Source organism: Ovis aries, chromosome 20, assembly GCF_016772045.2.
Source record: "Ovis aries strain OAR_USU_Benz2616 breed Rambouillet chromosome 20, ARS-UI_Ramb_v3.0, whole genome shotgun sequence".
Lineage (NCBI taxonomy): Eukaryota > Metazoa > Chordata > Mammalia > Artiodactyla > Bovidae > Ovis > Ovis aries.
The window spans coordinates 13,452,628-13,464,631 of record NC_056073.1 but is presented as its reverse complement, the minus strand read 5'-3'; the positions used below and the strand labels follow the sequence as shown (position 1 = coordinate 13,464,631).

At 43.5% G+C, this 12,004-nt stretch overlaps 1 protein-coding gene across 4 annotated transcripts in view; it reads left to right on the top strand.

The window, feature by feature from the left end:
* KIF6 (kinesin family member 6) overlaps positions 1-12,004 on the top strand; it is a 428,173-nt gene that overhangs the window by 167,408 nt on the left and 248,761 nt on the right. For all 4 annotated transcript variants that reach the window (XM_060403167.1, XM_042236762.2, XM_012100599.5 and 1 more), the window contains 2 exons: positions 10,165-10,308; positions 11,235-11,321. In XM_060403167.1, coding sequence (XP_060259150.1) covers positions 10,165-10,308; positions 11,235-11,321 — 231 coding nt within the window. The remainder of the gene's footprint in view (positions 1-10,164; positions 10,309-11,234; positions 11,322-12,004) is intronic.

The following is a 12,004-nucleotide window of genomic DNA, read 5'->3' as shown; positions in this document are numbered from 1 at the left end:
CAGGGGATTTTTGAGGCAAGAATACTGGAGTGAGTTGCCATTCCTTCCTGTGGACCACGTTTTGTCAGAACTCTGCACTGTGACTTGTCTGTCTTGGGTGGCCCTGCATAGCATGGCTCATAGCTTCATTGAGTTGCACAAGCCCCTTCACCACAACAAGGCCATGATACATGAAGGGGGAATGTAGATATAAATATTTCATATTTTGTTGACGAACATGACTTCTTTTATCCTTTTGGCTCTTGTGAATAATGCTGCTATCAACATTGGGGTAGCAATTATAATTCTGTATAAACCATTTCATTTAAACCTCAGAACAGTTGTGCACTGGATGTATTAGTTATTACCCCTGTCTTACAGTTTTGATAACTCATGTCCTCCCTAGGCCTTCCAAAGATCATGTAGCTAGTGGTAAGATAAGGAGTTGAACCTCGAATTGCTTGACTCCAAAGCCTATGCTTTTTTTTTTTTTTTTAACTTTTCTTATTGTTTTTATTGTACAATTAGTAGTGGGTATGAATATAAGAAATACCTTCCATGGCCTATTTGTTTCGAGCTGTGAGGCCATACTGTGGAGACGACTAGTATCTTTTCCACTGTGGTGACTTCATCTGGTGGTGATTCTGACCTTGCAATGGTTCTGTTTATCTAGCTTCCCTCCGTGTCCCCGCTCCAGGTTGACTACAGTCTGTCCCAGTGCGTGCTCAATTTTTAATTTCTGAGTTTTATTCCAAGGGCAAAGAAAGCTCATCAGAATTTTGCTAAATAAATCTTCCAGAAAAAAAAAAAAATTCTCTCTGAAAGGAGCGAATTGAATTAAATTTCTTAAGTTCCTTTCAGCTCTGTGAGTATAAACGCTGTGAGTTGAATGCTAAAGATGGAAACTAATTCCAAGAATAAAAAAAGAGAAACATGATCAAAAGCTGGAGTAGAGAAATACAGAGAACATTGGCAAGGCAGAATGATTTGTTGATGAATGTTGGAGACTGAAAGATTTGAGAAAAAAAATACTTTTTTTAAAGCTGCCTAATGAACCCTTTTGAGAATGATGTTGTCCTGATGTTAAATGCTTTCTAATGGCCAAGTTGGCTGAGAAAGCAGTTTGAGGGAAACCTAAGGGAGCTCTCTGTGAACAAGGCATACACAATAAGGCTCTGACTAAATGAATCCCAGTAATGCAGTGCCCAGAGATTAAGGCCTGCGTGTTGTTCAGATAGTGTTTCTGACAATAGTCAGCATTCCTGGACTCCTTCTTGCTCATATATTACATTCTAATTTTACTTAACAGATCTTTTTACTCTACAGGATGTTTATATAACACTGATAGGAAAACATAATGAACTATATTCAAGGTGCCTTTTTTCAAAATATACCTGCTTGTTTCAGATGTTAGCATTGTCCTTTAACTCCCATTAGATCTGTCCATTCATGTGAAATTATATTTATATTTGCTAGTTGAACCAAAATTTTCACCAATTATTAATCACTCAAGAAAAACATTCTGCTCCTAATCCTTTCTTTTCTCTTCATTCATTCTATACAACCTTTGCAAGCTGTTACTTGTTATTAAAATTCTTCCTCTCCCTACGTTTCTTCACTTCAAAATTCTTGTACCAATCAGCCTCATGTAAGTAGTCATGGTGACATTTGATTTTCTGTGTAGCTAGTTTATTTAACAAATATTTATACAGAACAATAATGTGCCGAGAACTGCGCTAGGTCCTGGAGCACAGCGCTGAACAAAATTGGAAAAGGTCCTTGCCCTGAAGCCCCCCTGAAGGGGGACACACTTTGAATAAGTAATCTAAATAAGGATGCTTATATAATATAAGAATAAACTTTCAGGCTATAATCCTGATGGGAGCCTGAAGAGCAAGTCCAAGGGGTGAGAAGAGCTTGTCCTGGGGGACTGGACTTAGACTGAGAGGGGAGAGTTAATGAAAGTTCTCTTGGGGCTGATGCAAAGCAGAGATCTGAGGAATGAGTTAGAGCGAGTCCAGCCAGAAGGCGGGGTCAGGGCATGTCGGACAGTGAGAACCAGGAGCCTGTCGGCCCTTAGCTCCCACCGGGGGATTGACTCACCCAGGGTCCCGGTAACATTCACATGTCGTTGACTTTTGGCTCCCCAAATGTAACTTATCCGTTTCATAGACACCGGCTGCATCGCTGCAGCCGTTAGCTCTCTACACTGATGTACTAGTGTCTTCATGGAGGTCATGGCATAAAATAATGGAGAGAGGGAGAGAAGGAACAGGTCAGCAAGCGAGGAAAGGAGAGCATAAATATGGAAAAGTGCAGAGTGTGCACGTGGGTACGTGGGGCTGAGTAAACCTAGGAGCTGCTGCCATAGAGAGTGTAAGAGGACAGTAGACAAATATTGGAATTTTACACAGACAGACAAGTGAGCGGCTACCAAAGAATAGCTGGGAATGAGAATAATAAAGAGAATGAGCAGGTACTGTTGATGAAATAACAGAATTCAAGGACTTTTATAAAGAAATTTTCCTTATGAAGGACTTAATTATGAGGCTATGAGACTGGAAGTATAACACAATTTAGGTTAATCAGCTTCATCCATCCGTTCAGAAAATGGTGACTGAGTGTCCACTGGGTGCTGCAAGTTACGTTAGGCAATGGGGATCGACTTATGATTGAGAAATAGTCTGTGCTACCATGTCATTCAGTGAAAGAGCCAAGCGTATAACAAGTGCTTACAGTGCAGTAAGAGAAAAGCTGTCACAGAAACTCATGTAGAGGTTGGTGACTAAGGACATCTTTTTCTGTCTCAGTTTCAATATATAAGATGGAGACAGACTAGGAAAAGACAGTTTGGTAACCATTCTTACATGAATTAACCCACACCTGGCATAGAAATTCCATCTGACTGTAACTGCTCCCTGGACATTACTGCAAGACCTTACACCTGCTCTCAGGTCACAGCCGTTCTGAGTTGAATGTACCTTATTATGCTCAGAAGTCAGTAAATTTCTGAGTGCCCGAGTACTGTTGGTTTTGGAGTTTTCCTTGTGTATGTAGTACTTTTTCCAAAAAGTCTCCTCGAAAACATTTTAAGCCGCAATAACAGGGTGCATCTTGGCTCTAGAAATCGAGCCCTTGGAGGAAAAGGAAGGAGCCATGCATGCTTGTTCCAACCAGAAGCCTCACTGAGCACTCCTCGGGTGACCCTGGGTCTCTGTCAGGCCAAACATCGAGTGAGAAACCACTGGGAACAGAGAGTGTTTGCTCTGCACTTCCACAGAAATCAGAATCTGGGTCACCCCTGCCAGTTAGCCAACATGAGTGGGACTTTTTCAGAGTGTCGCTTTCCGCTTGGCTTCCGCTGAATCTGCTGCATTCAGGAGAGAAAGCTGATGGTGCCGTGCTAGTTGCAACTCTGTCCGTTTTCTCGGGGGATAATCTTCCATGGACATCTGAGCTCTTTATTTTTTTAAAGGTTTCATTTTTTTAATAAGATTTGCCTTAATGTGGACCATTTAAAAGTATTATTGAATTTGTTACAAAGCTGTTTCTTTTTTATGTTCTGTAAGTACTTAGAAAACTGTTAGATATTTAATTGATGATTCATAAACAGTAATGCTACCCTCTCTGCATATCTGTCAGACCAGCACCTGTTTGGTCTTCTATTTGGTATTTGGGCCATCTTTGCCTGTTTCAGATATTTGTCCCCGGTTCTTAGGATCCAGAGCTCTACTCAGCAGCCCATGCTACCACATTGCCTGCCAGACTGTAGTCCACCATATTCCTTACTTTCCTTCCAATTACACTGAAACTTAGTTTTCCCACATCTACTACTAATGACCCTCACAGTGCCTTCCTGCTGCTAAGTCACTTCAGTTGTGTCCGACTCTGTGCGACCCCATAGACGGCAGCCCACCAGGCTCCCCCGTCCCTGGGATTCTCCAGGCAAGAACACTGGAGTGAGTTACCATTTCCTTCTGCAATGCATGAAAGTGAAAAGTGAAAGTGAAGTTGCTCACTCATGTCTGCGTCTTCGCGACCCTATGGACTGAAGTCTACCAGGCCCCTCCGCCCGTGGGATTTTCCAGGCAAGAGTACTGGAGTGGGGTGCCGTCGCCTTCTCCGTAGCCACTTATTCATTCATTCATATTCATTTAACAGAAAAGTATTGAGATTATGTTACCTTACTCAGATTTCTTAGTTGCAAGCTGGGAAATTCACTCTAGCTAATTGAAGTGGCAGAGAGTTTATTAAACGTGAAGAATCTTGAGAAAAATTAGGAAACTGGGCTGGGGTATGACCCAGCTAGGAGCAGAGCAACTGAGAGAGACTTCTAAGCAGACCCCTGAATGGCTCTGCTGAACACTGCTGTTATCCCCACTGCACACGTGGGACGTTAGGTCCTGGTTTTCAGAACCTTCTCTGTAGCTGCCTTGAAAGAACCAGATGCCACTGCCACACTAATCTCCTGCAAACTGGTCTTCCTGCTTATGGCCTCCAATCTAATCTGTTGCTGTTGTCGTGTCACTAAGTCATGTCTGACTCTTTGTGGCCCCATGGACTGTAGCACACCAGGCTCCTCTGTCCTCCAGTATCTCCCAGGGTTAGCTCTTATTCATATCCATTGAGTCAGTGATACCATCCAACTATCTCATCCTCTGCCTCCCCCTTCTCCTTTTGCCTTCAATCTTTCCCAGCATCCCAGGGTCTTTTCCAATGAATCAGCTCTTTTGCATCAAGTGGCCAAATTATTGGAACTGGAGCTTTAGTAACAGTCCTTCCAATAAATATTCGGGCTTGATTTCCTTTAGGATTGACTGGTTTGATCTCCTTGCATTTCAAGGGACTCTCAAGAGTCTTCTCCAGCACCGCAGTTTAAAAGCATAAATTCTTCAGCACCCAGACTTCGTTGTGGTCCAACACATCCGTAGATGACTACTGGGAAAACCATAGCTTTGTCTATATGGATCTTTGTCAGCAAAATGATGTCTCTGCTTTTTAATATGCTGTATAGGCTTGTCATAACGTTCCTTCCAAGGAACAAACAACCTTAATTCTACAGCTGCAGTCAAAATCCACAGTGATTTTGGAGCCCAAGAAAAAATCTGTCGCTGCTTCTACTTTTACCTCTTCTATTTGCCTTGAAGTGATTGGACCAGATGCCATGATCTTAGTTTTCTGAATGTTGAATTTTAAACCAGGTTTTTCATTCTCCTCAAGAAACTCTTTAGTTCCTCTTCACTTTCAGCCATTAGAGGTGTCTTATTTGCATATCTTAGGTTGATATTTGTCCTTGCAATCTTGATTCCAGCTTGTGATTCATCAAGCTTGGCATTTTGCATGATGTACTCTGCATATAAGTTAAATAAGCAGGGTGACAATATACAGCTTTGTCATACTCCTTTTCCAATTTTGAACCAGTCAGTTGTCCCATGTAAGGTTCTAGCTGTTGCTTCTTGACCCACACACAGATTTCTCAGGAGACAGGTAAGGTGGTCTGGTATTCCCAGTTCTTTAAGAATTTTCCACAGTTCATTGTGATCCATACAGTGGATTCACTAAGCTTTTGCATAATGAATGAAGCAGAAGTAGATGTTTTTCTGGAATTCCTTTGCTTTCTCTGTGTCAATGGATGTTGGCAACTGGTTCCTCTGCACTTTCTAAACCCAGTTTGTACATTTGGAAGTTCTTGGTTCACAGACTGCTGAAACCTAGCTTGAACGATTTTGGAGCATAGCCTCACTAGCATGAGAAATGAGCACAATTGTATGATAGTTTGAACATTCTTTGGCATTGCCCTTCTTTGGGACTGGAATGAAAACTGACCTTTTCCAGTCCTGTGGCCATTACTGAGTTTTCCAAATCTCTCTTATTATCTCTCCTTGCTGTTCTCTGAAACTATTTTGTGATGGGTATATCTTTTTTTTCCTCCCTTACCTGTCACTTCTCTTCTTTTCTCAGCTATCTGTAAAGCCTCCTCAGACAACCACTTTGCCTTCTTGCATTTCTTTTTCTTGGGGGTGGTTTCAGTCATCCTGTACTACGTTACAAACCTCTGTCCATAGTTCTTCAAGCACTCTCCCTACCAGATCTAAGCCCTTGAATCTGTTCGTCACCTGGCCTAGTGATTTTCCCTACTTTCTTCAAATTATACCTGAATTTTGCAGGAAGGAGCTGATGATCTCAGCCATAGTCAGCTTCAGGTCTTGTTTTTGCTGACTGTATAGAGCTTTCTCATCTTCAGCTTCAAAGAACACAATCTGATTTTGGTATTGACCATCTGTTGATGTCTGTGTGTAGAGTCATCTCTTGAGTTGTTGGAAAAGTGTGTTTGCTATGACCAGCATGTTCTCTTGATAAAACTGTTTTCCCTTGCCCTTCTTTATTTTGTATTCTAAGGCCAAACTTGCCTGTTATGCTGGTATCTCTCAACTTCCAATTTTTGCATTCCAATCCCCTATGATAAAAAGAACATCTTTTTTTTGGTATTAGTTCTAGAAGGTCTTATAGATCTTCATAGAACCGGTCAACTTCAGCTTCTTGGGCATCAGTGGTTGGGGCATAGACTTGGGTTGCTGTGATGTTGCATGGTTCGCTTTGAAAATAAACTGGGATCTTCCTGTTGTTTTTTGAGGTCAGACTCTTCTGTTGATTATGAGGGCTACTCCATTTCTTCTAAGGGATTCTTGCCCACAGTAGTAAATATAATGGTCATCTGAATTAAATTCACCCACTCCCATCCATTTTAATTCACTGATTCCTAAGATGTTGATATCCAATCTTGCCATCTCCTGCTTGACCATGTCCAATTTACTTTGAATCATGGACCTAACATTCCAGATTCCTGTGCAGTATTGTTCTTCACAGCATTGGACTTTACAGTCACTACCAGACACATCCACAACTGAGCATCATTTCCACTTTGGCCCAGCTGCTTAATTCTTTCTGGAGCTATTAGTGATTGCCTTCCACTTTTCCCCAGGTGCATATTGAACATCTTCTGACTGCAGACTCATCTTCCAGTTTCACATCTTTTTGCCTTTTCGTACTGTTCATGGGGTTCTTGTGACGAGATACTGGAGTGGTTTGCCATTCCCTCTAGTGGACCACACTTTGTCAGACCTATTCGCTGTGACCTGTCTGTTTTGGGTGACTCTGCACGGCATGGCTCATAGCTTCACTGAGTTATGCAAGCCCCTTCGCCACAACAAGACTGTGATCCATGAAGGGGACCACTCCCATTTACTCACCTCCAGATCCCACACAGGGCTGTCTGCTTGATGGAGGTCGGTCTCATGCAAACTGTGAGCTGTATGAGAGACTAGGAAATGACATTTTGTAGGAAGCAGGACTAGATCGGGGGCTGTCCTGAGAGCTGAAGAAGACAGTTTAGTTTCTGCCACACTGCTTACTCTTTACTGTTACTGCTCCTGGCAGTGGGGATGGAGCCATGGACAAGAGAAACCAAGTGTTTGATTTCTGCCTTGTGGAGCAGAAATTCTAGCAGGGAAGCAGATAACAAACAATTAAATGAATGAAATTTACTTGCTTGACCAAATAATAAATGAATAAAATTACTTGAGGAAAAATAGCATAGACTAAGAACCTGGATATTGGAGTGTTACTTTTGATAGAAGGTTCAGGGGAAACCCTGGTGAGGAAATAAAACTTGAGCAAAGACTTGACCGGTAAGAAGCAGGAAGATGTAAGAAGGTCTGGGTCAAGAGCATCCCCTGTTAGAAGAAACAAGTTCAAAGGCTGTGACATTTGGCCTGGTACAGAAACAGCAAAGCCAGTGTGGTCCATGAAAGCACCGTAGGAGATGAGGCCAGATAGGCAGACAGGAACTTGCACACAGGGCTTGGGTCATTATACCAAGTACATGGGAGGCTGTAAGCAGGACAGCGACCAGATGTAACTCGCATTTTATAAAGAGGCCTCTGACTGCTCTGCAGAGGAGACCATGGGGGCCACAAGGAGAAGCAAGGAGACTGATTCAGACCCTGGAGCAATTGTCCAAGGAAGGGACAATGGTGGCCTGAGCTGTCATAGTGGCAAAAGGGGTGGGGAAAGTGGTCCAATCCTGGGTGTATCTTGCAGGTAAACCTAATAGAAATTGGATGTTGGAATTGGGGAATCAAGAATGATGCCTAGAGTTTTAGACTATGCCATAGGTGGATGGTGGGGCCACTAATAATGATGGGTAAAATCTGAGAAAGAATGAGACTAGGGGTAGAGGAGAGAGGAAGTCAGGATCAGACATCCAGGTGGAGATACAGAGTTGCCACAAGGATAGTAGCTCAGGGAAGGGGCAGAGGCTGATGCTGTAAGCTGGGGAGACATCAGGACATGGTTATATTGAGTTGGCCAAAAAGTTCATTCAGGTCTTTCCATTGCATGTTTTGGAAAAACCTGAATGAACTTTCTGGCCAAGCTAATATTTAAAAACAAGGGATTGGATGAGATTAAACAGGGAGAGACTATAGATAATAAAGAGATGAGGATCCAGGACTGGAGCCTTGGAGCACTTCAGTAGCTTGAGGTGAAGATAAAGAAGCATTTGGAAAGAAGATAAAGAAACATTCATTAACTAGTTTTTAAGGAAAAATAAAACCCAGAAAAGTGCGATAGCCTGATTACCATGTGAATAAAGTGTTTCCTGAAAGAGGCAGTGAATACCCATGTTGATGCCTTCTTCAAATCAGAGGTCTAGTAAGATAGTGGTCAGTGCTTGTCATTCACTGGGGTCACTGGTGACCTTGGCAAGATCCATCTTCGTCTAATACTGTTGTGGCTTGCAGGATGGGTGTGATCCAGGTGAGCCAGAGAGGAATTAATGCAAAGAAAAGGGTTAATTTTAGGACCAAAATAGGTGAGAGGAGAACAGGGAGGGGACAGAGGGCTGGACTTGGGCAAGGGCCAGGCAGTAACAGCAAGAAGGGTGGGTAGTGAGAGGGATTTAGGGGTGGGGCATATAGGCTGCTTACACCTAGAAGAAGGGTGTGTAGCCATCAGCTCAGATCAAAGGCAGGGAGAAGAAGCTGGGTAGATGTTTGAAACAAAAGGATAAGGTGAGAGGGTCCATTTCTCAGAGTGGAAAAGTGGTTTTTGAGAAAATCTCATGGGATTTCTGATTCATAGTAAAACCTGTGGTCATTCGTTTAAAGGAAGACAAGTGGTATCATTACATGATTTTGCTAAAAGCATCCTTTAAAAGCAATGCTCCCATCTTATTTTGTAACTAAAGGAATAGAGAGAGTTCTGGTGATGAGAATTACACACCAGGGAAGAGGGAAGACTAGAACATTGGAAGGTGTTGGCAGAATTCTCAGGAGCCAGGACCTGGTGATTCCCCTGAAGTCACATGTCACGTCTGTGGGTGATTTATTCCTGGCGCTTTGCAGTGGGCATCCTGGCACTGGATTCATCTCCCCCAGAAACCCCTGAAATCCTGGCAGCTTCCCTTGGGGACAACCCACACCATCTCTTCATCCATCTCCGAAACATTCATCTACTACCTTCCTGTTAAGTACTTAAGATACTCCTGAGGAGCAAAATGAGCAGGTTCTAGCCCAATCAAGATCCTCTTGCCCATCACTTAACAGTGAAAGGAAGTACACATACAGCATTTATTATGGGCTAGTTCTACTCAAGGTAATTTGCACCTTTGAACTCTTCTAATCATCCCAGCTACTCACAGGGTAGGTACTGTCTTTTCCATGTTTGGCAGATGAGGAGATTGAAGCCGAAGTGTTGAATGACATGCCTTAGAAGGCCTGAATCTGGACCTGGACAATCTGATGCCAGAATGTGGGGTCTGTTTCCTCTTGTGGTTCTGATTCAAACTTCTGTCTCTCTTACCTTGAGGAAGAGGCATTCAGCCCAGTTTTGGTAGAATTTTTAAAATCTGGCATGATTTACCCTTGAGTTTTTAATATAAATTTCCCAGAGACTGAAAAAGAGAATAATAATATATACAATTCTGTACAAGCAATTCCCGCAATTCCAGGCTTCATCTTGGACAGCTCTTGCTCCGTTTGCTCCCTTTCCTCTTCACCATGACTGCACTGACTGTTGTTGAGATTGCCCTGAGCCCAGTTTGGGGGTCGCTGTAGTTTGTATCAGTCGTTTGTCAGCTGCGCATTTTCTGCTGCCTTACGCCGCCGTTTCTCCCCTTCCCCACAGGTCATCATCGCCCTCTCGGAAAAGCACCGCGCGCACGTCCCGTATCGGAACTCCATGATGACCAGCGTCCTGAGAGACAGCCTGGGAGGGAACTGCATGACGACCATGGTCGCCACCCTCTCTTTAGAGAAGAGGAATATAGACGTACGTTGGTCCTTCTTTCCAGAGATCTCAGTCTGACTGAGTGTGCTAGTCTGTGGGATGGAGCTGACGGTCCTGGGTGGGTCTCCGTCTTTTCAGCTGGGCTGGGGTGTGCCTTCAGAGGTAAAGACGCCGCCAGACTTCAGAGCCTCGGGTTATGTGCCAGCTCTGAAATTCCCCCTTTGGAGAACTGAGTTCACATAGCACGGGATGGTTTGCAGAAAACTTCATATGCACGCTTTGGAAGACCTGCTTATGGGTTATTTACCTTGGCTGGAGACCTGAGAGAGGAGACCCACCAGCTTCTCCTGACCCACTCGACTCCTGGTTGCTTAGATGCCTTGGAGACTTCACCAAGATGTAAGCCTAGACGTGTCCCTGAGCCCAGCGCCAGGACGCTTGGTAGAGGCTGGCTGCCAGATGTCCCAGGTGGCTTTAGAGCCAGCTGATGTTCTACAGCATTTCAGTTTAATGGATGGGATTCAGACTTTCTCTAAGAGAGGAAAATGGGAAGCACCCAGATGTCTCCTCAAACAAGGCCCGGTCCCAAGTGCACTGTGAGATACTGTGGAATGCCTCTCTTTGGGGCCAGTTACAGATACTTATTTTGTACCCTTTGATGCTTATGGATGGTGGTACCTGCTGTGATTCTGCTTTGTGTTGTGTGGTTCTGGTTAGACAGAAAAGTAGAAAATCACACGAATTGTCACTTAGAACCTCAGCTCTTCCACACTTTGGGCATTGGTCATTTTATTAAGCTCAAACAAATGTTTAATGAAAAATAAATTTCCAGGGCAAAGCTTCCTAATCTGGAAGCCTGTTTCCTCATTGTGTTTTATGAACATCGTTGTATGCATTTTTCCTGTGAGCAGAAGTTGTTTCTTCTCTATTTGCAACAACACTTTAAGGACATAATCTTGCTTTCTTAGGAGTCTATATCTACCTGCAGATTTGCACAACGAGTGGCACTCATAAAGAACGAAGCTGTTCTTAATGAAGAAATCGATCCCAAATTGGTAAGCAACTTTTAACTATGTTTTTTAAAAAATCGAAGTATATAAAAGCTTAGCTAAAGCATGGGTGGCACTCACTTCCCATAACCAGGCAATGTTCTAAATACTGGAAATGTGTAAAATCGTTTAATTCTCACAACAGCCTCATGAGTAGATGCCATCTCTTTCTCTACCTTGAGCTGCCCTGGTATCTCAGTTGGTAAAGAATCCACCTGCAATGCAGAAGACCCCGGTTCAATTCCTGGGTCAGGAAGATCTGCTGGAAAAGGGATAGGCTACCCACCCCAGGATTCTTGGGCTCCCCTGGTGGCTCAGCTGGTAAAGAACTCACCCCCAATGTGGGAGACCTGGGTTTGATCCCTGTGTTGGGAAGATCCCCTGGAGAAAGGAAAGGCTACCGCTCTAGTATTCTGGCCTGGAGAATGCCATGGACTATACAGTTGCAAAGAATTGGACATGACTGAGCGACTTTCACTTTCACTTTCCTCTACCTTATAGGTGACAAAGGGAGGCACGGGAATATTTAGTGATTTGATCTGAGTTGCATAGCTAATAGGTCAGGACTCAGACACAGGCAGACTCCAGGGCCTGTGCTCTTATCTAGAGCCCCCTGTCAGATACACAGAGAGTCCTAAGGACAGACATGGAATCATACACAATTCTATTTCTAGAAAGGTCCTAGCCTT